The 26546-nt window shown below is 53.0% G+C and overlaps 9 protein-coding genes across 9 annotated transcripts; 6 read left to right on the top strand and 3 right to left on the bottom strand.

The window, feature by feature from the left end:
- Window positions 1-62: 62 nt before the first annotated feature.
- On the bottom strand, window positions 63-1655 carry MGL_0552 (uncharacterized protein; the record flags this gene model as incomplete). The annotated part of the gene is made up of 1 exon (XM_001732725.1): window positions 63-1655. The coding sequence occupies one exon, from the start codon at window positions 1653-1655 to the stop codon at window positions 63-65; it is 1593 nt and encodes a 530-aa protein (XP_001732777.1).
- A 482-nt stretch (window positions 1656-2137) lies between these two features.
- Window positions 2138-4133, top strand: MGL_0551 (uncharacterized protein; the record flags this gene model as incomplete). Its single annotated transcript, XM_001732724.1, has 2 exons — window positions 2138-3969; window positions 4043-4133. The coding sequence occupies 2 exons, from the start codon at window positions 2138-2140 to the stop codon at window positions 4131-4133; spliced, it is 1923 nt and encodes a 640-aa protein (XP_001732776.1).
- Window positions 4134-5103: 970 nt separating this feature from the next.
- Window positions 5104-5949, top strand: MGL_0550 (uncharacterized protein; the record flags this gene model as incomplete). Its single annotated transcript, XM_001732723.1, has 1 exon — window positions 5104-5949. One exon carries the CDS (start codon window positions 5104-5106, stop codon window positions 5947-5949), a length of 846 nt encoding a protein of 281 aa, XP_001732775.1.
- Window positions 5950-8965: 3016 nt separating this feature from the next.
- Window positions 8966-10444, top strand: MGL_0549 (uncharacterized protein; the record flags this gene model as incomplete). Its single annotated transcript, XM_001732722.1, has 1 exon — window positions 8966-10444. The coding sequence occupies one exon, from the start codon at window positions 8966-8968 to the stop codon at window positions 10442-10444; it is 1479 nt and encodes a 492-aa protein (XP_001732774.1).
- A 206-nt stretch (window positions 10445-10650) lies between these two features.
- On the top strand, window positions 10651-11334 carry MGL_0548 (uncharacterized protein; the record flags this gene model as incomplete). Its single annotated transcript, XM_001732721.1, has 1 exon — window positions 10651-11334. The coding sequence occupies one exon, from the start codon at window positions 10651-10653 to the stop codon at window positions 11332-11334; it is 684 nt and encodes a 227-aa protein (XP_001732773.1).
- A 717-nt stretch (window positions 11335-12051) lies between these two features.
- Window positions 12052-12873, top strand: MGL_0547 (uncharacterized protein; the record flags this gene model as incomplete). Its single annotated transcript, XM_001732720.1, has 1 exon — window positions 12052-12873. The coding sequence occupies one exon, from the start codon at window positions 12052-12054 to the stop codon at window positions 12871-12873; it is 822 nt and encodes a 273-aa protein (XP_001732772.1).
- Window positions 12874-13105: 232 nt separating this feature from the next.
- On the bottom strand, window positions 13106-14146 carry MGL_0546 (uncharacterized protein; the record flags this gene model as incomplete). Its single annotated transcript, XM_001732719.1, has 1 exon — window positions 13106-14146. One exon carries the CDS (start codon window positions 14144-14146, stop codon window positions 13106-13108), a length of 1041 nt encoding a protein of 346 aa, XP_001732771.1.
- A 590-nt stretch (window positions 14147-14736) lies between these two features.
- Window positions 14737-16686, top strand: MGL_0545 (uncharacterized protein; the record flags this gene model as incomplete). The annotated part of the gene is made up of 1 exon (XM_001732718.1): window positions 14737-16686. The coding sequence occupies one exon, from the start codon at window positions 14737-14739 to the stop codon at window positions 16684-16686; it is 1950 nt and encodes a 649-aa protein (XP_001732770.1).
- A 719-nt stretch (window positions 16687-17405) lies between these two features.
- On the bottom strand, window positions 17406-25617 carry MGL_0544 (uncharacterized protein; the record flags this gene model as incomplete). Its single annotated transcript, XM_001732717.1, has 2 exons — window positions 17406-24020; window positions 24181-25617. The coding sequence occupies 2 exons, from the start codon at window positions 25615-25617 to the stop codon at window positions 17406-17408; spliced, it is 8052 nt and encodes a 2683-aa protein (XP_001732769.1).
- Between the last annotated feature and the right edge of the window lie 929 nt (window positions 25618-26546).

Below are 26546 nucleotides of genomic sequence, written 5' to 3'. Positions count from 1 at the left end.
TGTCATCGCTCATGCAGGAGCGCATTATGGCATGTTATCGCGAGGTATGGCCATACTCAGTGTTACGTAGCTGAATGCGCCTCGACTTGCACGAGATGCTGCCACATTTGATCATTTAACGCTTTGGCTCTGTGGACTTGAGCTTCGAGCGTCCGAATCCTTTGCATCAAAGCAGGCGTCTCTGTACTGCTGTCAGCCGCGACGTGGGCTACGCGTTCAGGAGCCTTTGGGTCTAGAGGCAAGGACGTAGCGGACTGAGCCGCCTGATTCTGCCTGGCCCACGTGAAAAGGCGATGTACATTGCGTACATGCGAGCTGTGCGCATCACCTACACGGACATAGACATGCGGTTGGTCCAAGGGCGAGGACAATGTACGGGCAAACTGAGTCGGTACCGTGGGGACGGGTAAAGGATCCATGTATGCGCTTGAAGCAGCGTCGCGATCGTTGCTGTGCTGTGAGCGCTTCGCTCCAGATGGCGCACGTAAATCTAATAGACTTGGCAAGTCCACAGGACGAGGCACAACAAATAAAGATGTCACAGGCGTCTTCACACCCGCTGACTGTGACATGGAGGAAGCATGCGCAGCAAGAGTGCGGACAGTCTGTAGCGTCATGCCGTCAACAACATGCACATGACCCAAGTGTGTACCAATAACAATGTGTGAACTTTGAAGCGAGAGAGCTAGTGCAGAGATAGGGGTATTCAGCTCGATGTGCGGCGCATCACTCACACGCTCACTAACGCCAGAGGCACCACGGCCACCACGAAATCTCAGTACACTCCCAGCGCTAGATCCAGAACCACTCATGTTCTCGCTAGCATACAAGTCAATGCGACACACACGTTCGTGAAGTGCGACGAAGAAAAACCTTTCCAACGGGTCTACAGCCAAGACGCGGACGGGCTCATCGAGCACGTATGTGCTCACAAGACGGCGTGAGGCTAGGTCCCACGATTTAACAGAGCCGTCGAGACTTGCTGTCCAAAGCCGAGTCTCATGAGGGAAGGCACCAGCTGTCACGTACATATCCGAAATGTCGAGCGTATGATCGGAGAGCGTCGCATATGGGGCAGGCGCGGGGCCGCCCGTATGTGTGAGGTCGGTGTACTGCATAATGCTAGGCCAGCTCCATACACATGCGCGAGTGTCTTGGCTTGCCGTGATGATAGCAGCTGAATCCAACGTCCATTGGATGGCTGTGATGCCACGGTAGTGAGCTTCGAAAGAGCAAAGCAACGCCCCAGAGCGCACATGCCACACATATAAGCGGCCATCTGCGGTTCCTGTTGCCAGGTAGATAGCACGGGGTGACAAAGCCACACATGACATCTTCTGCGGCAAGACAATTCTTGTAATAGGCTGGTCTCGTTGCCAGCTGTAAAGAGACAGCACAGCCTTATCAGACTCGATCACGGCAATGCATCCACTTGTCCCTCCATCATGACATGCATGCGTCGAAGATACGGTGCAAGACAAGCCATGAGGTGCGGCATGTGCAACGCCTTTGAAGTGCATGAGCGGCGTATGCGCAGAAGCCGAGGATGATGGGTCAAGGACGTACAGGCCACCGCGTTGAGTCGTCGCGGACGACGACGATGCAGCGACAATCACTTCATGAGGAAAAAGTCCGCGCAGTTGGCGGGTCGACATGGTATATAAGAAGAGTCTTTTTGTGACGTCGACGCGTCTACGTTACTGCGAATTACGATGAGCGTAAGCCAATACCACTAAGACTAGAAAAAAAAAAGAAAAGAACGAGCTGAGATGCCGAGTGCAACAGCAGGATTGGGAAATTTTTGCGCCTCCTCAAGGAACTAAATCCCAGCACAACGTCCCATTCGCTCAACCAGATCGAGGCGCGAGTGCTCTTCAAGAAAAGCTGACTGGAACAAAAAAAGTGCGCGTGCTCCACAACGTATGCCAACACGCGCCGAGCTACTTAGCATATATCCACGACAGACTTGGACTTAGTGCAAGAAAAGGCTCGGCGGCCGTCGCCACTTATTTCGTTTGGGGGGAGTACGCGCGGCATCTCGACGAATCGATCGTATCACGTGCCACATGCGAAGCCTGATGAAAACCGAGAGAAGGACGAATGACTCCTCCATTCAGCATCGCGGTCACCTACCAGCATGTGTGGAATTCTGGGCTGCATTCATCATCCAGATGCGCAGGCGTACCGGTCAAAGATGCTTACTATGTCGCGAGCGATCCGGCATCGTGGTCCCGATTGGTCGGGATGTGTGGTGGTAGGCGCAGATGACCCACACAAACCAACACGTGGTAGCGTGCTGTGTCATGAGCGTTTGGCCATCGTTGGTGTCGACTCTGGCTCGCAGCCCCTCGTTAGTGACGATGGAAAGCTCTACCTTGCAGTTAATGGAGAGATCTACAATTACCGTCAGCTGCGTGCTTCACTCAACTCGTCTGTTGAGTTCAAGACTGACAGTGACTGTGAAGTGATCATGTATCTGTACCGCGAGCACGGAGTCGATTTCGTCAACATGCTTGACGGCATGTTTGCATTCATCCTCCTCGACACAAGCGTGTCGCCACACCGCGTCATTGCCGCGCGTGATCCAATTGGTGTGACGACCTTGTACTATGGCCGTTCCTTCGAATATCCGGGTGCATTGTACTTTTCGAGCGAGTTGAAGGCCATTTCAAAAGAGTGCGAGCGCTTGTTTTCATTTCCGCCAGGTCATTTCTATGACAGTCAAAGGGCGAAAGGCGATGAACTCGTGCGCTACTACCGCCCATCTTGGTGGGACACGGACGAGTCTGGTCAACTTCCTACGGCCACCGCGGATCTTGCGCTCATCCGCACGACACTTGAGAAGGCCGTACGAAAGCGTCTGATGAGTGAAGTTGCTTATGGTGTACTCCTATCCGGTGGACTGGACTCGTCGCTCATTGCAGCCATTGCGGCGCGAGAGACAGAGAAGCAGGCTAAGGTGCAGCAGATGGAATTGGAACATGCACATCACGAGGCAGCTGTCGCATCAAAGACGGAACCGCGTAGCAGCAAGGTGCGTCGCACGGAGCATGCCTCTGATGCGACCAAGACCAGTGACGACGGGCCGCTCGTTGCTTGGCCGCGTCTGCACTCGTTCTCCATTGGCTTGCCTGGGTCGCCAGATCTCCTTGCAGCTCGACAGGCAGCCGAGTTCCTTGGCACAATCCATCACGAATACACCTTCACCGTGCAAGAGGGACTTGATGCACTCTCAGATGTCGTGTATCATCTCGAGACATACGACGTCACGACAGTGCGTGCATCTACCCCCATGTACCTGCTCTCTCGCAAGATAAAAGCAACAGGCGTAAAAATGGTCCTGTCAGGCGAGGGCTCTGACGAGGTGTTTGGCGGTTACCTGTACTTCCATGCGGCCCCGAGCAAGGAGGCCTTTCATCAAGAGTCTGTGAAGCGTGTGAAGAACCTGCACACGGCCGACTGCCTCCGAGCCAACAAGAGTACGATGGCTTGGGGTTTGGAGGCCCGTGTGCCGTTCCTTGACAAGGCATTCCTCGACGTGTGTATGAATTTGGATCCCGCACAGAAGCAATTCTCCAAGGGTAGTCTGCAGAAGAAGGATGCTGATGGCCGACCGTACATGGAAAAGTACATTTTGCGCAAGGCTTTTGACGTGAAGCCGGATGATTTGGAGCACGGTTCGCCATTGGAAGGCAGTCTGCCATACCTGCCAGAAAGCATTCTTTGGCGCCAGAAGGAGCAGTTCAGCGATGGTGTGGGTTATTCGTGGATCGATGGAATGAAGGAGTATGCGGAAAAGACTGTCAGCGATGACAAGTTCAGTGAGCGCGAGAGTCGATACCCAGTCGACACGCCGGATACGAAGGAGGCGTACATGATTCGAGAACTGTTTGAGTCATGGTTCCCGACGGAAGCAGCCGCCCGGACGGCTGTGCGCTGGGTCCCTCGTGGTGACTGGGGCTGCTCAAGGTACGTTTGCTCATGAAGATATATATGTATATCTATTTTTTTTACGTCTGTATGAGATGGCTAACAACCACAGTGACCCGTCTGGACGAAGTGTGGCGATTCACGATGCTGCTTATCAACAACAAGAGGTAGCTGCAGCTGAGGTCGGTCAGGGCGGTGCCTAAGATGACGAAGATGTTGGTTGCTCTGGCTGAGCGAGCATCTTCCACTCAGCCTCAATGCGTTCACGTGCACGCACAATTTTCGACTGCACGTAAAATGAGCCACTACCGCCGCCTGTCTTGCCTTTGGGCGCCGGTGGCGCATTGATAGTGAATAGACGTTCGTAGTGCTCTTCTAGTTCTTTCTTGGCCTGTTCGTGAATACTGGGCTGCCTTTGGGCGGCGAGTGAGATATCATTCTTCAAATTCAGGATCATTTTGGCTTCATCAAGCGTCATACGATGTGTGCCGGTGAGTGCATTGGATGGCGACGATCCTCCTGCACCAGCGCCGCGCCCGGCCGCACTGCCTGCTTCCACCTGATTCGCACGAACATCTGTGGGAGGTAAGCGCGAGTCCTGTATATAGGCCCATCAAGACACGTACTACGCACGGCTTGCCGACCGGCTTCCATAAATGCACGGCCCAGGATCCTGGAGCCTGTAAAGGCGATCTGCGCGAGAATTCTTGGAAGCGACTTTTGCAAGCATGTCAGCACATGCAACGTATTCCACGATGAAAGGCAACATACCATGCCCTTTAGTCTGTCCTATGTGGTGACGATACGAACAATGCTGTCGCCAAGACCAGCCGCCAATTTTCTCGCTCCGAGCTACGAAGCTTCCAATGCGTGCTTGTCCTGCGCAAGTCGCGACGCAATGTGACGGCTGCAGTGGCAGCAGAGCTGGCCGGTCGTGTGTGGCCACAGAGAATTATCACGTGACCTATCGGCGTCGTCTTGGTCTGGAGTTGGGTCGGCACTCAGGCAATCCAAGTAGATCGTCGCTTCATCAGCGTTGTTCAGTCGCTTGAGAGCTTGTGTCTCTGTCTACCTGGGCGAACGAAGGTCGTTCCACCGTACCCAATAGCTTGCTGTATTAAAGCGAATTTGCGAGCACGCGCAGTCTCGACGGTATATTTGAGTATTTAAGCGATGGATGCGTTCGACTCGGGATCTGAACTGAGCAGCGCTGATGAAGAGGTGATACAGTCTGAACCAGAGACCAAGCGAGGCAGGTCGGCCTCTATGTCGAAGGCCATTTCCAATGACGCGGCAACTTCAGAGCGACGCGCCAAACGACCACGTTCATCATTGCCTCACGAAGAATCACACCGACAGAGCGGCACTACTAGCGGCAGTGCAAATCCGAACGCCGATCCAAACAGTGTTGCCTCTGAGACATCTATAGAAGTTCAACGTGCCAAGCCACGTACGGCGTCTCGGACCGCGCAAGATGCAAGCTTTGCGCACAACATGAGTGGCTGGGACCAGTTGTTCGGTCCCATGGCTTCTGCGGCCACTGAGCCAGCGCGGCCTAAAGACGCGACACCAGAGCAACGTGCTGCGGCCGTGGAGGCAGAAGCGGCAAAGATGCGCGAAACACGCGCTCGAGAGGCACGTGAAAAAGCCAAAGAAGCGCATGAACGTGCGAAAGAAGCGCATGAGAAAGCCAAGGAACAAGAGCGCCAAGTAGCTACAGCTATGCGTGAAGCGCGTGCGCGCAATGCCCACAATGGCAACAACAACAGCAGCATTGGCACTGGTAATGGTAATGGCAGCAGCAGCATTTCCCCTCTGGAACGAAGACCCCAATCTGTGACGGCTGATGCTTTGGCCGAAAAAAGGCGCCAACTTCGACGCGAAATGCACGATACCCATTCCCTAGACCTGCTGGAACATGGCCGCCTGATGCATGCGTTTGAGGAAGAAATGGCACATGATAGACGTACGTTGCGTGCGTCAAAACTTGGTGCAGGCCTACAACATTTAAAGACTTGATAGCTTTCGTCCTTATGGTGGTGGGGCCGGCCTAAGATCACGGACCTGGGCTTGTGACGTCTCGTTCCTATCAAGCAAATTGCGGAGTGCGAAGATGGCATGCTCTCGAATATCTGCGCGTGTTGTGAAGATGTAAGCATGTGAAGACCTGTATTTGTGTATATGTGTACACGGCATATGGATACGTACAAGGGTTCAATTCGTCTAATGCTGTTAGTGAAAGCACTTCGTACAGTCCCCCAGTCTCGCGAATGCGGTTTTGAAATGCGTGCACGTCAGCCCAGGGAGTACCAGGAGCATGAAAGGCTAGTGTTCCCATGAGCTGAAGAGCCGTCCGCTTCAAGTATGGCAAGCCAGGGCGATCGTCGTTGGGCATGTTGGTATGCAATGCTGACGGTGCGTGTTGATCTGGTACAGGAGTTTTGCTTGCACTGGACTGGGCCGGTGCGAACGGCGGCTTAGGAGGCATAAATGCTCGTGCCTGACGCAGCAGCTCGACCAACGCATCAATCATGGTTGACGTGCGCATGTCCTGCACGAGATGCATTGAAACAAATGCTGTCTCCTGCGCGTGCATAGCGCTCAAATGCAGTGCTTCTAGCAGTGCGAGGAGCCCAATATGCGCGCGAACCAATGCAGAGACATCAGCTGTGTCTGTCTCACGCATAAGCTGCATCGCCTGTGTCGTTGTATATAAGAGCTTGGTCGTCATGTGCATGAGTGATGGCAAGCATGCAGCCAGGTTCTCCGTCATTGCTGGCTCCTTCATGTGGGCATGGATGCACTCAATCAGTATGCGCACAACCGTGAGCTGCGGTGTGTTGATATCATTGCCCAGTGGGCCCAAAGCTTCGAGAAGCGCACCTAATGTGCGCTGAGCGAAAAATTCATCCACGATAGCAATGCTGTTGATATATGTTAGTCAACAGGATGGTGATATGACAAAAATGCAGATGCAGTGCGCGACATATGTCCGGTGGTCTCATCGACTGGCTGATCCACAAACCGGCTTTTGTGTGCTTTCACGTTTGTACGTACATGATATGAATAAGATCCTGCGATTTTTCGTGGCTGTCATCATCGTCGAGAAGTGCTGCATCGTACGAGGCTGAAATGATCTCCATTATGCGACGCCCCTGCTGTGTCATAGCGAGCGAACAGGTCGACTGACCAGCTGATATGCAATTCAGCACAAAGACATGTGCAGCAAGACTTGTGCGTGCGTCTGCGCTAGTCAGGAGGCGTAGAACTGCTTCTGAGGCAGGTAGTCGTTGTGAGAAGACATGATTCGAGTGCGATAAAACAAAATTTTTCCATAATGTCTCACGCACATCAGCATGGCTTGTGGCGAGATTCACAAAAAGCTGGGCCAGGACTCGAATCAATACTAGCACTATAGCATGTACATGTCAGCATCACAGTCGCGAGTTGAAAAAAAAAAAGAACAATAGAATGAGGTAGAAACCCCGAGACGAATCACGTACATATTGGGTCAGACATGCGCTCATAAACAAGACACATATTGCATAAGTCCGTTAAGGTTGGTACGAAGATACACGCCTGCAACGCATGCTCAGAAGACTGAGCACTATTCCGGAGAAGACCTAATACGGCACGCACAATATCGGCTTGATAAGCGCGTTCCTCCCGTTTCTGGGGATCAACATGCATCTCAAAGTTCATCCATGAGCGCACGATTTCCATAGCCCACGGCCACAGGTCTGTGGAGGAGCATGCAGTGCGTGCCGATTCAGAGCGTGCGAGCTCCGAACTCAGAGTCGTGATGCAGTCCACAAGATTCCGTGCATGATCACGAGTACGAGCTTGCTCCCAATCAGCGTGTGCGGCATGAATACGATGCATACAAGGCTGTAAATGAATCGTCGTCACACGTGATTGTTTGTGTGTGTTTTGACGGTGGCGATTCAGATTCCACTGTGGCGGGGTTTCCTTCAAGAAACTGATGGCCCCACAGCGGAATTTGCTGTTATTAGTCTTCAGTAGATAAAAAATGACAAGCGTGCTTGGCGGGGTCAGAATGCCAAGCCAACCATATGTTACAAATTGGGGGCGTCCAGTGTATATGTGGAGGAATCCACTCTGTGTACGTCTAATAAGTTCTAAATTATGAAACCTCACCCTCATGAAAGGCCCAAAAAATGGAAAAATCCGCCACACGTTCAACAAGTACAACGTTCTCCACTTCCGAGACGCCTACCTTTGTGTCCCACGTTCACTCTCTACTAGGAGGCAGGGCAGTACATCCCCGCTCATGGGCCAGCAGCTCGGACGTGAGGAGGTAGCTTCCTCAGCAGCATATTCACAACAGCATGCTCGATCCTCTCATGATAGGTCTTTTTCCTCGACAGCAATGCGTCGCGCGAAAGGTGGCGGTCAACGAGATCTTTTATCGGTACCCGATAGCCCATTGGCAGTACAAGCGAGTGCAGGGCCCTCCGTTTCGTCTAAAACTAAAATAGACGGTGGATTTGTTGTTCGACAAGGCATATACAATACACGTACTGATTTTGATGACCAAAAAGTGCGACAACTTATTGTTGAACGCAAGTTGAGCCCGTTCTTTGTCGGCGCAGAAGATGAGGATGATATTCAGGGTGCGTCTGTCTCTTTCTGAAATGTCCTATATGTTTCCTGGTACGTTGATTTCCTGTGGAAGGCGTTTGTGTGTTCGTGCTCATGGCCGTGATGGAGCATGTTTTCATTTGCTCGGGCACATCTCTGCCCTATCACCAACTCCTTCCCCACTGCATTATTATTGAAATTCTTACACGCATGCCTTCATTTTTTTCAGTACTTCCCCTCACACCTGAACCGTACCCGTTGCTGCTTACAACCCATATGCACAGAATGCTTTGTACAAATTCAACGTATTGATCCAAGCACAACGGTACCTCCGTCCTCACGCCCAGCTGCATGCCCTTTCTGTGTTGAGCCAGATTTTGGCGTCATTTACACACGCACATCAGATCTTCCCAAAGTGGATACAGAGGAAGTGATGGAACAGGCAGCAACAGCTATTGGAACGGGCGGCGCGCATGCAACAGGCCGTGTCTCATACCAGCCGCACGATCCTAAAGTCGTTCTTGTGGATGATATTCACCCGAACTGGGAGGAAAAACTCAACAAAGCGCTCGAGACAGCTGCGCGCCAGGCGAATCGCCGTGTTATTATGCGGCAAGAAGGGGACAATCTTGTGCCTATTGGTGTCTCGTCTTCTCGCACGGGCGATGCACTCTCATCGTTTATTTCGCAACATACGAGCGTGGGACGACATGGCCCTGGTGGAAGCATCATTTTGCATGGAAACTCGCTTCGTAATATAATGTTGGACTATTTTCCTTCTCACATTCTACGTAATCTGCGAGATCGTGATCCACATCGTCCACAAATTGGCGACCAGTTTGCCCGTACTCTTGCTACACTACCGCCTGAACAGCTAGAGCACATCATGCTCCAGGAAACAATGCGCATCAGTCGCTTGGAGCATGAACAGTCGCAGCGCCGCGCAAGTCTTGACTCTCGCTCCAGTGACCGGCGGCGAATGAGGCAGGAATATGATCGGTCCAGCACCGAGCCCAAGTCGCGTCGCTTATCTCTTTTACCCCGGCGTCTCATGGAGGGAGCTCCGTTCTTCCGGTTCGGTTCTAATTCTCGTCCTTCCACGCCGACGCAGCCTAGCCGCGCATCTATTGACGTGGGATCGATCCCATCGTCTACGTGTCATGAATTCAGCTCATCATCGTCGGCGGATCGTCCAAATGGGAGAGGCACTCGCTATCGTGCATCTTTGGATGTCGATAGTTTCAGCCACTTATCGCGAGATCGAGAGCTTCAGCACCCATTTGTACCGCAGCAGACTAATGCAATGCCAACATCAGGACGAGATCCCTCGACTGCGTCCTCTGTTGATGAGACCAGATATCAACCAGCATCTTCATCAGCAGGTGACTCTGCTGTTTCTTCCACAAGCATGTCATCTCCGGCATCTCCAGCTCTGTCTATGGCTGCATCAACTGTGAAATCCGTGGCTCCGGCACACACATCGTCAGATCTAAATGCAGAATGCACTCAAACACCGACGCATCCCCATCTTTCACATCCCATGTCTTCTCCATTATTGACACGAACGCCGCTATCTGGCAATAGCATGACTACTTCCACACCTGGGCGTGCTTTACTAGATACCCCACGCCCATCTCCCTGGGCTGAGCGAGCACTTCAGCAAGGGTTTTCGCGCCCCACTTCAAGAACCGCAACACCTACGCGTACGTCGACGCACTTGTCCCCAGCACTGCGGGATCTCGACGGCCTAGTGTTGGGGAATTCAGAACTACAAAGAACGCAGAAGGCATCTTCAGGTACGCCAGTAACAACAAACCCTTTCCGCACAAACACCGCGCTATCGGGTGTGGCAACCGCCTCGCCAAACAGAGGCCGTGGACGTGGCGAAACAGCATCGCCACTACGACTGTAAGTACATAAAGCACGTGGCACACACGGGCCAAATAGAACATACACACCTCCATTTGAGGCAGTTCCACTCTGCCCCAACGCGGTCAGGCGACCACGCTGGTTTTTCTTTCCGCCTCGGACGTCGTGCGTGTTTTGTATTAAGCAAACGGACCGCTCCCTCACGTATTGGGTTGATCCAAGTGCGCTAGTGGATACTTGGGGGTCAACATGCAGACGATCAAGTGTGTGGTTGTTGGTGATGGTGCTGTGGGCAAGACTTGCTTGCTGATCTCTTACACCACAAACAAGTTTCCATCAGAATATGTTCCTACAGTGTTTGACAATTATGCTGTAACTGTCATGATTGGCGAAGACCCATACACCCTTGGCCTTTTTGATACGGCTGGGCAAGAAGACTACGATCGCTTGCGCCCGCTATCGTATCCACAGACGGATGTCTTTTTGGTCTGCTTTTCTGTGACTTCGCCTGCCTCATACGAGAACGTGCGAGAAAAGTGGCTCCCTGAAGTGCGTCATCACTGTCCTGGTGTGCCTTGTTTGATTGTTGGTACACAAGTTGATTTGCGAGATGATCCAGCGGTTATTGAGCGCTTAGCGCGTCAGAAACAGCGGCCAATTACCACAGAAATGGGCGAGCGAGTAACGCGCGAGCTAGGAGCCATTAAATATGTGGAATGTTCGGCTTTGACACAAAAGGGACTGAAAAATGTGTTTGATGAGGCCATCGTTGCTGCACTAGAACCGCCTGTCGTCAAAAAAAAGGTACGTCTATTCAGATTCTCGAATGACCTAGACTTACACACCCTTTTTTCAGACGAAATGTGCAATTCTCTGAGTGCCTGCATAGAGCGCAAGGCGATTTACAATATGGATCTTATCCCACCAAACTAGTGAGCTACACCTTTGATCCCCTATCTCATTCACCATTGTATGATCTATCCATCTTTTTTTCTGCGATCGAGGTGGTGATCTCACAATCACACTCTATGTATCTGTAGGCGATCTAGTCACTCTAGATGTCTGTTTGGTTGGAGTCTACTTTTATCGATAGGCTGTAATTGCATCATCTTGTGTCGGATGCGGGCCGTTTCTTCATATGTGCTCCATCGATTAGTCCTTCGATAGGGATCGACTGTGGCGCCATATATTCTCTGCACCCTTGATTTCTCAAGCTCAAGTCTCGATTGAAAATATCTCGGCCGACGTGTTCCTGTTGCCCGAACGGACGAAGTCTCCTAGCCCCCACGTCGCCGGACTCCCCTCCACACGTGCGCAACGTCGGTCGCTCGGACCTCGGACGTCAGCGTCTGAGCTCATCATTGCAGGAGAGCCATGCCTCCATTATCAGCGCGACAACAGTCGCGGCTTGTTATGTATCTAGACGAGAAGCTGCTTCATATAGCGCGTGCCTACCAGAAACGGTAAGTCCTCAAAACGTTTCACAACCCTGACGATTTTGGCAGACACGAGCCACATGCCCCCACACACACGTTACGTACATTTCTAGATCTATGGCACCCATGTTTGGAGGTTGTCACATCTACACCCATTGATATTCCTTCAACAGCAGCGCTGCATGATACATATCTGTTGCGTTTAACAAGTGAAATGACTGATGGTATTTGTGGCTACACTTGTCGAACGGATCCGGAACTAGATCACGACACGCAGCTCATGTACGTGCTATACTGGATGGAACTTTTGGACCTTTTGTGGGCAGCGCGCTTGAATCGGGCTTTTATACAATTGCAAGATGCACGAACCGTTGCAGGAGCTTCTTTCCCTACACCTGAGCATGCACATCGTGTTGCTGCTGTGTTGGGTACATCAACGACATTGGTTACATCTAGGACGGGTGAACTGGCACTCCAAAGCCAGCCACAGATACCCGCGCTCTGTCAGACAGATTGTGTTCGCCTACGCGACGAAATTTTGCATGCGAAAGAGCAGCTGTTTGGCTGGATGCGTGATCAGCTGGGAGTCCCTCGGCCACCAACCATTGATGATGCGTGGCCCGAAATCGAGAATGAACAGCCAAGAGTAGAGCAGATTGATACCAGACAAGAAGAGTTATTTCTGAATGACATGGAGCAAAAAGAAATGGGCCTGAATAAGTCAACAGAAAAGGCTTTAGATCAGGCTTATGGGACTGCACGGACCGCTGAAGACGATGATCATGGTGATATGTCGAATGAGGAATATCTTACAGATTTAGGACACAAGAATACGAACGGCTCGCAAAAAGCACCATTTGATGAGGATGCCTGTTTACAGACATCGGAAATAGACCCGACATGTTCTCGATCAGGTGATACAGCAAAGGATCAGCAAGATAACCCGAAAGCAGACTCGGTTACAGATGTTTCGGTGCGAGAGTCGGATAACCATTATAGGCGTTTGTTTGAAACAAAGGTACGCTGGTCACGCTAATCACAGCTGGATCCCGATGGTGATGATGTTGATGTTGATGGTGATGGCGATGGCGATGGCGATCACGGAAACAAGTTTGAAGGCAAAGACGTCCGTGGTAGAACCATTGAACACGATGACAACAAAGAGCCACCTGCCAAACGAGCCAAGCATTCCACTATAGAGTCGCATCTGGCCTTTTGGGACACACATTATACATCCCTATTCACTCGTACTTTGCGTGCTCTTCGCATTATGCCATAGTCTGTACATGATCAATTGTTCCACTGCCCAAGCACAGTTCTCCATCATACAAAACCACTGTTTGACCTGGAGATACGGCTTCCACACTAGTCGTGAATTCCACATGTACACCATCCAATCCATGCGCACGGACAAAACACGGTACGGCATTCTGACGGTAACGAACTTGGGCGAGCAGCTGAGTATCTAAAACAGGCACGCCTGTGACCCAGGAAAATACCGTTGACTGCAGTGAGGTGCATTGAAGCATGGGATGCGACTTGCTCGGTACTACAATAATTTGACGAGTTACTGGGTCTTTGCGCGCCACATAATAGCGTTGTGGCTTCCCAGAAATTCGTGCACGCTGACCGATTGTCAGTGTATGTAGGCCACGATGCATGCCGAGATATTGGCCCTCAGGCGTGACAAATGCACCAGCTTCGTTTGCCACATACTGGTCGAGGAAGCGAGCAAACGCATGCGCGCCACTTCCACGCTCACCAACAAAGCATAAACCCATACTCTCGCTTTTCTCGCAAGTTGGAAGTGCAAGTGAGCGAGCCAAGCTCCGCACGTCGCTTTTGTGCATATCGCCCAAGGGGAACAGGCTCCGGTCGAGGCGCGATGACGAGACCGATGACAAAAAAAATGATTGATCCTTCGTGGGATCTGCAGCTCTTCGCACGACTGGATATATGTGTGTGTGCTCAATGCGAGGAGCAATTCGTGCATAGTGACCTGTAGCAAGCCATGTCGCAGGTATAAGTGACTTTGGGACGACACGGTCCATAAGGGCACCAAACTTAATAAACTTATTGCATTCAACATCAGGATTGGGCGTTGTTCCATCTGACCATTGGCCCAGAGCTGGCTCAAAAACATGCACCCAGTAGTCGCGAGATAGGTCGATCATCTCAACCTGCATGCCACCCAAATGTCGACAGACAGCCTGTACATCATGCCACTCCCTTTGCCAATCACATCCCATGGCGCCACCACTTCCACCATGCATTATTCCATGCTCATCGGCAGTAGACCAATTACGCATGTAGACGGCACGAACATCATAGTCCTATTGACGTTAGCAAGACGAAACGGTTATGTGCATTAGAATTTATACGAAGAAATCGGAGCGGCGCTGACGTACCTGACGAGCCAATAGAGCTGCTACGACAGATGAATCCACGCCACCTGACATAGCCACAACCACTACGAATAAGTTGGCATAACTTGCCGACATGCAGGCTAATATACGCACCCTTGTCGCCTGGCCTTGGTGCAGACAATGCTGCACCCACGCCATGTCGAAGCGCACTAGCACAAGTTTTGAAAGACATGACCCAATCCAGATATGACTCCTTGGGCAAACAGTGTGGCGAACTATACAACAATCGAGCGCCGACGAACAAGTAAACCAATACGCGAGAACACGTTGGCCAACAATCGTTCACACGCGTTGGCTTCTGAGACGTTGTGGAGTAGAGACAGCGTGTGAGATGCGGAGATGGGTCACGTGATATTCATTTCTAACACGCGCGCAACGCGAGACCGTGAGTCGGTCGTTGATAGACTGCCGAGAGCTAGTGTGGCTGCTCTGGCAAAGTGGCCGTCGATTGACGACGACAAGGATCTAGGAGCATGAGCGTCGCGCCGGCGCGTAGATTCCATGAGGAAGGCCTTGGATCACGAACGGGTCTCCGAATAGGAAACATTCGGCGCGATGATCGTGGGAATGAAGACTTGGACGCGTTCTTTGCTGAATCGAAGCGTGTGTTGGAATGGATGGAAGCGTCCGATGATGAAGCGGCGAGCGAGTCTGCACCCAGCACAGCGGACCAAATAGATCAGATACCTGAACCGGATGACAATGGATGGGATCGGCGCATTTCTCGTGTGTCGGAGTGGGCTGCGCGCAGCCTGAGTAGCGTGCCTCGAGCCTCGCCCGTATCTATGCTCACCATACAAGGCGATACAAATAACTCCCACGCTCTTACGCCCTCGCAGGAGTATACACAACGTATTCAACCTAGAAGTTCTATGGCTCCGCGTGCAGAAGAGACCATGTGGGAGTCTACAGTTGACATTTCACGCTCCGATCGCACGTTTCGACTGAGTGCATTCGCTGGTGATGCAAGTACGTTCACATCTTCGTCTAGTACACCAGCAAGCACTCATGGTAGCGCATGGTCGCATCAGAGTAGCTTTGAACGCGAGCTTCATTTACAGCGCACCTCGCAGCCACCGGCCCCTCTCGCGTCACAAGCTCTCACACGAACACAAGAATCACCACACATACAGCCTGTTACATGGCACAATGATGTGACCCTACCAAGTGCAAGCACGCCTCTAGTCAGTTCTCTGCCAGCACGCTATAGCATGTCTCGTGGATCAAGCACGGCTGCAGATATGTCACGCATTCCTGACACGGATATGCCCTCATTCCTACGCCCAGACGCATCTATCCTGTCTGGACAATCCCAGCGTCGACGGCCATCGCATCTGCTTCCATCGTCGTCGTCATCCGTGCCTCTGTCACCAGCATCATCACATCACGCTGATGCTGCGCATCCTTCGTCTTGGGACGTTGCTTCGCAGGTGTCGGCCTCAATACCCGAGCTTGATGCTATGCACGATGTGCCGGACGACTTTGGAACCAAACAGGATGCGGGTCAGGAATTTGCCCAAAACTATTTCGATTTAGGTTACGGCACTGTTGGAACGGATCTAGATGCGCAACTCAGTTCGAACCTTGACGCACCACTCAACACGCTAGAGCCCGTTGACAATATTCCAAACGGTGGCATCATCGATGATGTCGTAGAACGTGGTGTTGATCGAAATGACAATGTGCCTGTGCAGCCCATACTGCCCAAGAAGCGTGGCCGTGGACGTCCACGGAAAGACGAGTCCATGCCGCCACCGCGAGGAAGACCGGGGCGACCACCTGGTCGGCAGAAACCAGCGCAGAAAATCGTTGAACGGATCTACGACCCACCGTCTTGGCAGCTTGAGAATCCTGATGGCTTACGGCGCGGAAAGCGCCATCGGATTGCACCACTGGATTGGTGGCGTGGCGAGCGTGCGTTGTATGGAAAGCCTGACGAGCCGGCGGAGCAGGAGGAGGGGCCAGAAGGTCTGGTTGCACCTGTGCTAAAAAAGGTGATCCGTGTGCCGCGAGCACCCGGTGAAGGCACGTTCTCAGGCATGCGCCGCTTTCGTGCCAAACCTGCAGGGTATGCTCACCCTGGACGGCCAGTGGGATCGAAGAACTTTGTACCGCGGCTTACACCTGTGGATGAGAGCGAAAATGAGACAGGCGTGGACGATGAAGACACGCGTTTGATCGTTCGGAATCCAGAAGACGGATGGGATGATAATACAGATCCGTATGGACGAGTCGTTGATGCTGATTTGAATGCCGAGGTAACGATGCGGATTGCATGCACAGCAGCCGGGATTCGGCCACGACCTGCCTTTAATCAACAGTTCTCGTACGAAAAGATTTTCGGCATCAGCGATTTTATGGCTGCAGGTGTGTTGGTGATACCTCGTGGGGGGAGAAAAACCTACCAAGCCGAGCAAGGATAACAATTATGTACGTGTGCGAAAATGATTATGCGACACTAACAGATTTCTTACAATAGACGTTTGTGGTATTGGAAGGGGCTGTCCAAGTTATGGTGCATCGCACGCGTTTCGTCATTGCTCCTGGAGGAATGTTCCTTGTGCCAAAGGGCAATACATACAACATTCGGAACGTGTCGTACCGAGAAGTGCGGATCTTCTTTGCCCAAGCTCGCCACTTGCCACCCGCACCAATGACAGATGTCATTCAAGATGGACGAACGACCTTTGCTCATGGGTCTGCGAACGTCCACGTCGAAACAGACGCTACCGATGACGTCGAATCACGCCAGCAACCACAGACTGATAATCGGCCACAGCAATGGGAAGAGGCGCTTCCAGCCCCTGCGAACAACGACCGCTTCGTGCCACCTCTGCCAGCTGGTCATCGTGACATAGGAATGCGTCGGACATCCTTACGGACGGAGCCCTGGCTTGCTTCCGGTATTCATCCAGAGGACGAATCTGAAGATCACAGCGAAGACCATGAAGACGATGACGAAGATGATGACCATTCGTCTGATGAGGATGTTGTGATCTCATCATCCACGTCCGAGGACGACGATGAGTCGGCGGACATGGATGCCTCTAGTGACTACGACGTCAGTCGGGATTCTAGGCGTAAATCGGGTTTCTTATGATGATCTAACACGGTGACGTAGAGCAACATGACTATATGTATATTATGTATCTTTTTTACGATATAGGAACCGCTTGAGTCGTTTAAAATGATCTTGTTCTTCGTTGATGTGGTGTGAGACAAAGGAGGCCGCATCATCGGCTACATGATGAAGTCGTGACGAGAATGCATGTCGCCACTTGGACGTGCGACCGGGCGCAGACGGTGAGCTTGTGTCCGGTGTATTCGCGTCTAGATGCGTGTCCGTTGCTGATTCCGGGTCTGCAGAATGAGGAGCATGTGAGGGGTAGGACTCTGGTAAGGACGGTGAGTTCAACACATCCATTGGATCCACAACTTCATCCAAGTCACCAGGAGCAACTGTCATGCTGGCAACGACAGCTGCCGCAAGTTCCTCATCGCCTAAACGTTCATTCTGCAAGTCAACACTTGCTGCATCGCCGTACTTGGAGATACGATTCGCACGTAACCGTTTTAGGAGTGCATGCTTGCGAGAGTTCGTAGATATGACACCTTTCAGAAGCGTGTGACGGTGATCCCAGGCGATGCGAATCATGTCTTTGCGGAGCAAATCAATGAGATCCCTGTAAGAGCCAATCGCGTTCTTATACTCAAGGCGCGGGAGCTGAAAGTCCAAGTCGTACAAATTCGTCAACGAGTGCTCACCATCACCTTTGTACGAAAGGCAAACAGCCACTGCAGCGATCATCACATGCACAAACGACAGGTTCTTTTCTGCACGGCGCAACATCTCCGAGCGTATTGCATTTGTCGCCACGAATTTGTCAGTATCAGGATCCCAACGACTCTGTCGCGCAAACGTGAAAGATCCGGTATCATCCATGGTGGAAGGTGATATCGGAGTTATAACACTGCCACTGTCGCCTGGCTCATCACTATCGTTGTCAGACTCTGAGTCAAGGGTATCCGAGTCAGATTCAGACGTGGGACTCGTGGAGCGCAAAGTATTTCGTGCCTTGCGGGACATGGACAAAATCTGCTTGAGCCAGGTTCGTTTATGGACGGCCTCTTCTTCTTCTTTTGCCTGTGTGCGTCGAGAGCCGAATAAATAGTCCATGACCTGGCGGCCCAAACGCAGCTCAAGCTGAACTCGAACTGGGTGTATATGCAACTCGCTCCGATCGACAATTTTGATGCCTCCTGACGGAGCGAGTAAGAGCCAATGTGCAAGAAGGAAACGATCTTGATCAATCATTGGGTGTCCAGCTGGCGGATAGTATTTGCTGATGATGTCTTCAAAGTATGCACTGGGATGTGCGTTGCGCGCCTGCAGATTCTTCGTCGTGACACAGTTGATCGACGTCCCGCTGACGAGGGACATGCATGAAAATGAGTTGCCTTGCAGAGAGAGACGAACAAGCATGCCGTTGGTGTCTTTCGGCGCAGCATCGCGGCTGATCATGTTCCATTCCATGGAGTTCGCACATGCGCGAAGGAGCAAGGCTAAATGCTTCGTCCGATCGCGTGCTGAGGCATGTGACATGAAAATAGCTTCCTCTAACATGCATAGATCCACATACAGATCCATCACCCGAATACAGATGCGGACGTATTCCGCATGCCCTTCGGAATTGAGGAGCGCATAGTCAGATTCGAAGGCTTGCTTGAGGTTGATTAGATCATGAATCTGCCGCTGATAAGAGGCAATTACGCGCACGAAGTAGTCTGGATCATCAAACGAGTAGCTGTATGCGAGCGAGTCTCGATGCCGCTCCAGCTCCTCGTGCAAGGGATCTGTGTGCATCAGTAGATCTGTGTATACGTTGTATATAGCCGCATACTGTTCACTTGTTGCCGTGAGCGTGAAACGAGGGCACATAAGCTGGATCAGGTCCATGTTATGCTGCAAATAATTAACAGAGGGATCATCCAAGCGATCCGCCGCAACAACCGAGCGCGTGCGGTCATGCAGTCGTAGGCGGTTGTGCTTATCGTATATGACAAAGGCGTGTGTGCCACGCACGAGGCGCTGGTAACCAGGCACTCGTTGTCCGTTGAGTGCTTCAACCGGAAGCTGAAGCGACTCGAGTGTATTGTACGACTCGGGATTGAAGTGAATAGCTCGGTCCGTGTGGAAAACTTGCAATGAGCGCATCGAAATAAAGTTGCGATGCAACACGTTGTGGTTGATCGAGCGTTCGTCGTACATGCTGTCACTGAGCGCATAGTTGCGTAAGCGCATCTGATCCGCATGGAAAATAAGTGTCGATTTCTCGCCAATGCGGCTGTGGACGATCACCTCAGGCTGCACACACAGGCAAATCGTCTTCTTCCGCAAGAGAAACTCGTCTGAAATGCCATCGTTAGGCCGATACTCGCTGCTGCTGTCGGCGCCAAAGTCATTCAGGAAAGTGTCTGGCAGGTTGGCACAAGCAAGACGTGTTGTGTCCACAATCACATCGTCCAGCAGCATTGATGCATCTTCCATGTCACCAGACGGCGCTTGCTGGTCGATGTACATACGTGCACGCTCAAGAAGTGCGTGGATTTGACGCTGCTCAACGATACTGAGACGCTGTAGGAAGCTGCGATGCAATTGAGTGTTGTTGTAGTACTGCAAAAGGACATCGCGTGTCTTGCTAATCAGCACGGCCACAGGATTGAACACGAACACCTGGTTGTTGAATGAGTCCCACTCTTCATGGAATGCATGGTATTTGCTATCCGGCTCTTCTTGATCGAGGAGTTGATGGAAAGTACGTGCTTGTGATGACGAGTCAGCCCGACCATCATCAGATGGGTCTTGTGCGTTGGCTGGTTGCTCAAGCATGGCGATATTGCTCTTGACACGTTCATGAGCCTCTTGTAAACAAGCAAGCTGCTCAAGATGCGATGCGCGCTGACCGGCAATGTGGAACTTTGTCAAATCCAGCATCGACTTGAGCATAATGATATCACTGGTGAGGTGGTCAAGACGCTGGCGCTCGAGTGCCAATTGCTCATCCATCACTGAGCTCGAGCGCCGGATCAAGCATGTGTGCGTGTGCTCGTGGCCAAATTTCGAGTACGTCGAAAGTGGCGGCAAGGAGAACGACAACGAACGAGTCGATCGATCAGGTGACATTTGCGGACGTGTCAGACCCTCATCCACACTCATGCGCTGATGTGCAATAGCTGTCGACCTCGCAGACGCGTCGCTGGCATGCGGCGCGGGGTCTGTTGACGGTGCAGGCGAGCCAAGCAACTGAGATTCAAACGGATTAGGCGGACGCATGGTGCTGGGGCGCCGGGCCATGTGGTGAGAGGGCTCAATGAGGCGATGGAAATTGAATCGAGCAAGCGTCATAATCTTGCGGATGTGGACCAAGGGCTCCTTGTCGCTACAAGGGAACATGCCCATTTCGGAAAAGTCAAGCCCATCATACATACGTTGATCAGCAGTATCTTCTTCATCCATGCCCAAAAACACATCCCGCAGCAGGTCGTGTTGGGACTCGATGGATGTATTGGGCAAATTCGTGTAGCCATGATTTTCACAGAACCGCGCACACAGCGAGAATATGTCGAGTTTGCTCACATCGACTTCGGCTTCATACAGCGGCTTGCGTACCGAGCGTCGCGTATTAGCGTTCGGCACGGGCGGGCGATGGATTGACTCCTGCATACGTTGATGCAGATCGAGGTAGAATGTGCCAAGCTTTGCCTTGACGCCCACGAATGTCCGAAGTCCATGCCTCAGGTCGTATTGAGAATGCTGCTGGTACGTATGAGAGAGATGCAGGCCAGTCACCAGGAAGCGGTATTTGATAGTGGCGAGGAACAGGCCAAACTTGGGCGATTTGACGCCAGGTGGTTTGGGAAACACTTTACCTTGCCGAACCGGCAAATTCAAACGACCATTGAACAGGTGGAGCCAGTCGCGGAAATGGTTCCACGTGCGGAGCGTCAAATACAAGCAGTTGCGTGAGGCCGACTTGTCCGCTGCATTTTGGTGCTCGCGATCGCTGCCGATGGCCTGGAGGGAAAATGACATATGCATAAAGTCAGAACGCCAACCCAGATACGAATCGCGCTTCTGCTCCGGCGGCAGACGCTCGTAGCCTTCGAATGAGCGCAACCGCACCTGCCAATGTGGAATGCGCCCGAAGAAGCGGCATTGGCGATAGAATGGTGGGCCTTCACAACGCGGTACACGCTCGCATGTGTCGTTCGTGCATGTTCGCTCCGACACGAGACCCATGCCCCAGCGCACGCCACCGCAGAGCTGCCAGCTGATCTTGTCGAGACGCAACGATGGCATCGAGTCCTTACGCACCAAAACCGAATGAGCAGCTGGGCAGGCGTCACACTGCTCACTAGAAAGACCCAAGGCCGCTGGATCTAGCAGAGGACGCAAATCAGGCACAGCCAACAAGTGCTCGCCACTACGCACCTGCAAGAATTCCATGTCTGGGTTCTCGTATCCAAGACGCAACTCAATATGCCGGCGCCACACCATGACCCAGCCACTGCCGGCGCCTGTCAGTTGGTACGGACTGCGAGAACCCTTTAAATGGAGGTGTACATCATTCTCGAAGAAAATCTGGACTTGGCCCTGGAGCTGGAAGGGCAGCTTGTCCCATGGACCGGGCTTCCGGGATGGATCATGCGGAGGACTTATAATCGCATCGATGACGCGCGTAAAGTCGTGGAACGCGGGCTGGAGTGACTGGCCCCACGTAAATATAGTCGGCTGCTGTGACGACACATGGATCGTAACGGGGCCATAAAACTTGGGCGACATGGCGCTCTTGGGAACGAGAAGGCCATGTTCTGCACCATGCCGACTATCAACGGCAGGCACGATCGTGGTCTTAACGTGGCGCACGGAGAACTCGTCTCCCAGCTGCTCGGCAATGACGACGTCGCCCTCTGCATCGAAGCAGATGTCCATGTCATCGCGCGGCGGGATGTGTAAGAGAGGCAGAGGGTAGTCACGCATGCGAATCATACACTCCGACATGCAGATGCGAGCATGCATAGGAATCAGCGTTGTATACTCGAGGTCCACGGGATTGCCTGCTTGTTGATGCAGCCACGTATGTGTGTCGTCCAGGGCGAAGCTTGTCGGCTGCGACAGTTCGAAGCTGAACATGGTCATGGACAGGCGGCAGAGCGGCGGCTCAGCAGGCCATGTACGTACTTGCCTATCACTGTCGCCTTCGTGCACTTCATGTGGGTTGTACAAACGCTTGTGAATGTAGGCGTACAGCGCGCGCTCGCGCTGGGAACGCACATGGCGAGCATTGTGCCAGCGACGAATCCAATTCGACGACTGCAGTGCGTGCAAGCGCTCGCGCATTTCAGCGGCTTGAGCCGGCGACACGTCACTCGCCCGTTGTTCAAATACTCGCTCGCGCTCCATGCGCATCATTTGTTCATCCAGACCAGCACGGAAGATGAGACTGAGGGCGGCATCGAACGAATGATCAGCCGCTTCCAAAACGAACATGCCGAGACGCAGCGAGACACGCGGCAGGTGTTTGGGGGCCTCATTGTGAGGATAGATCGCGCTCGTTGTGTACCCACGAACGAATTGAAAAAACAGCTGCTTCGTTGCTTTGAATGCGACGATCGATGCCTCAACAAGCTTGTGTGTATGGTAGCCGTAGGGGATGCGCACATGCAGGCACTCGCCCGTGACCCAGATGGTCTTGGGCGAGGAAGGAGTTTCGCCGTACGAGAAAAACATGCGACGAGCAATAACGCCTTCGTCCCATAAGTGCGAGTCTTCGAGCTCTGGCGGCACGCGCGCACGCAGTGAGTCGAAGGACACACGTATACCCGCGCGCACGCGGACTGACGCATTTTCGATCAGCAGGAAGAGGCGACGCTCGTGCGGCAGAGCCACATGAACACCGATGCGTGGAATGCTAACGTAGATGTGGAGGGACGAAGTCGTTGGCTCTGCCCGGGGCGATGCTGTGTGTGTATCGGGCGACATGGTAGGACGAGCGACTGCGTCATCAGCACCGCCATCGGCCGCGGGCCGAACGGCATCGACAAAACGCTTTACTGTCTCGGCAGCCATTAGAACACAGTACGAATTGGTTAACACGATCCGTAAATCCACGCGGTGAGGAAGGCGCACATCCAGCCGCATGTTCGGCACGATGGGGCGAAACTGAGCATCCGCGAAGAGCTCAGGGATATGCAAAATCTCTGTGCCGTGTTGCAGCTGGTGCATCCGCGGTTCTTGGCGCGCCGCACAGAAAAAGTCGTTCAATGACTCAAAGTCCCATTGGTCCTGCACATAAATGGCCTGCGCATCCTGCTTCTCACTGGGCTCGACGGGAGGATCGCGCATCGCGGCCATATGAACGATGGGAAACACACGAAGCCCGTGCTGCACGAGCTTGCAAGCTGCACCCGTGCCTTCTTGAAGCGCCACAGTATGAGCGCAAATGCCAATGTGTTCGGGCAGCCGCAGCGCTTGCCGCGCATTTCGGGAAATGCGCTCCTCAGGCTCCAGAGACCGAGCTGACTCCAAGCGCGCATAGTCCAGAACCGTTGGGCCAAGCACCAGTCCCACGCCGCGACGAACCTCTGGCTCAAAGTTCATGTCAGACGAGCCAATGTACACAGCGATGCGCCCGATCCCAACATGCATAAAGCGGTGCGACGGAAGCTGCTGAAAAAAAGGCTTTGACGCTGGCGGCTGCTTAGGCAGAGAACGGATGGACTTGGACACAGGCACATGCGACGATACCGCCGACACCACAGACGTGAGCGCTGACAAGACGGGCTCTTCCCACAAGTGCACGTCCATCTGCTGGATCAAGAGTGATACGCGTGTGCTTATCCTCCCTGAAACGAACATGAGGCGTCCAAGACAGCGCATCAACGGACGTCGGCACGCGCATGGCATACGAGAGCTCAGGCGCCTTGATGTGCAAGATATCACAGTGAGCGATGGAGTCGTGCTTGGAGCCGGTCAGATAGGTGCTGAGCGCCGCGAAGCCCGCCATAGAGTCGAGGGTGTACTGCATCGGGCACGTCTCGAAATTCAGGTTCTGCGTAGTGACGCCGCGCCACACATCACGCAGCGCCGATACACGCTCACTGTACGATGCCTGCATTGTGATGTGCACCTTGGGGATCGACATGACGAGTGCCCCACCATCCTCATCCCAAGCATGCCGTGAAGCACCGCGGTGCACAATCAAGTCGACCGTCTCCACCTGCACTAGTAGAGCAATTCGTGGGAGCGACACAGGCCTCTGTGACGGCGGCTGCACAGTGGACTCTGTGTCGTGCGGAGGCGGGGCCCTTTGGCTGGGGAGCGCACGCAGCGCGCCTGCCAGGCGTGTGAGACCTGCCACGTCTGGTGCACTACGAATCTGCCCAACGCTGAGTCGAATGGCGACTGCAGCCTCATTTGGATCAGACGCAAAAAAGAGCGGATGCCGGTTCGTATGCGTGAGAGACGGCAGAATGCCAAACGGCGTGACAGAGGTACGGACCCAGCATTTTAGCTGCGACACACTGGCAAGCATGGTGTTAGCATTCGGCCGTTTCGTCGGGCCCGCATGCAAGAATGTCTTGATGCTGGCCAACGACGCGTTTAGAAAGAAGATGCGCCGCGCTTCACAGAGACGAATGCGCTCGCGATCAAGTGCACGGCGTCTGACACCGCACGCACCAAACCACGCTTGGTGTGCCTCGTCAGATGGATTGCTGTTTTCTAGCGATGCATGCAGCCCAACGAGCGTCGTGTTCGCCTCAGCATGCGGCGTGCCGGGCAGTGAGAGCCTGAAATGCGCATGCGCTAGTGAGATGGAGGCTCCAGCAAAATACGCAAGGAACGAGGGCGCTCGCCGCTGAAGACCGTGCCGTCCAGACGCAGCTGGCGCTGATGGACGGGGCGATGCGGTTTCGCCGGCAGATGTTGGCGCTTTTGCTACAACGGCATGAGCCCAAGCGTGAAGATCATGCAGAGCCGAGTGAAGTGGCTGCACATCAGCCCAGATGCTCTCGATATGAGAACGCATCGAGACAGACTCGCAAACCACTGACTCACGCAGCCGGGCCTGAATTGTTAGGGCCGCCGATTCAGGCATGTCCAACACGGTTTGGTATTGTCGCATGATGCGCGCTCCTAGGAAATCAACGTAGGCACGCGAACGAATTTCCGGAACGCGAATGTGCAGACCCAAGACCTTCACAGGTGTGGCTTTCCTCGTGCTGATGGGTCGGTCATCGAAGCCATCATGCGCGGAGGTCAAGTCTGGCGTTGGAGGCTGCTTTAAATCCATAAAAAAAACAAACGCATGAACGACCAAGCGGTCCAGCTCAGCCCGTATGTCTGTGCCCTCAGCGTGCAGCGAGCTGTTGGATATATCGATAGCGACAAAATTAGCCATAAATGCCACAAGACTCTGCAAGAGGATGCAAGCTCTTTTTACTAGACGCCGTATACCCTGCGAAAATAGACCGGTCGTATGTTGAATGGAAGTTGGAGTCTTGCATACCCGGCGTTTCGAGCTTGGCTCGACATCAGGCAGCCGTGTAGAAGACTCTCGTGTAGGTAAAGATGAGGACACGGGTGACGGCGAGTTGCATAACCGAGGCAATGATGCATGAGTCTGTGAGTCCGACGGTAAGGCATTCCGTTCAGACGGGGACAATTGGGAGGCTGTAACAGACGTGGGAGGGGTCAGTGACGGTGATGGCGATGGCGATAATTCGGGTGATACAGCAGAGCGGGAGGCGGATAAGTCCATCTGTTTCCTCGATGCTGGGCACAAATTGACCTGTGGCTCCTCACGCAGGCTAGGCTGTGCTCGTGACACTTCACACGACGTGCCATCAATATGCAACGTTATAAACTGGACTCGATGGTGTTTGGTATCGATGGAGCGGATCGAGATGCCTGGCCAATGGATGGAGAAATATATGCGCGAAATACGCACGACTACATCATAAGGTGCCTTGGTTCTCACATGCCATGTAAGGTCAGAAATACCTTGCCACAGACTAATGGAACGAACAGAGAGACGACCTTGCAGAACGATGCGCGTCATGCTGGGAAGTACGACATGCTCGAGAAGCACGATACACAGAGGCAATGACAGCACAAAGAGCAGCCAGTTCCAGCGGCCGTTACTGGCAGCTTGAACCGGTTCTTCGGCTGCCGGTGCCATGCCGGCCACCTAGAGTCACTCAAGATAAGACAGAGGGAGTG

The sequence above is a fragment of the Malassezia globosa genome, assembly GCF_000181695.2.
Source record: "Malassezia globosa CBS 7966 chromosome Unknown mgl_sf_1.1, whole genome shotgun sequence".
In the NCBI taxonomy this organism is placed as follows: Eukaryota; Fungi; Basidiomycota; class Malasseziomycetes; order Malasseziales; family Malasseziaceae; genus Malassezia; species Malassezia globosa.
This window is presented reverse-complemented; position numbering and strand designations above follow the sequence as displayed.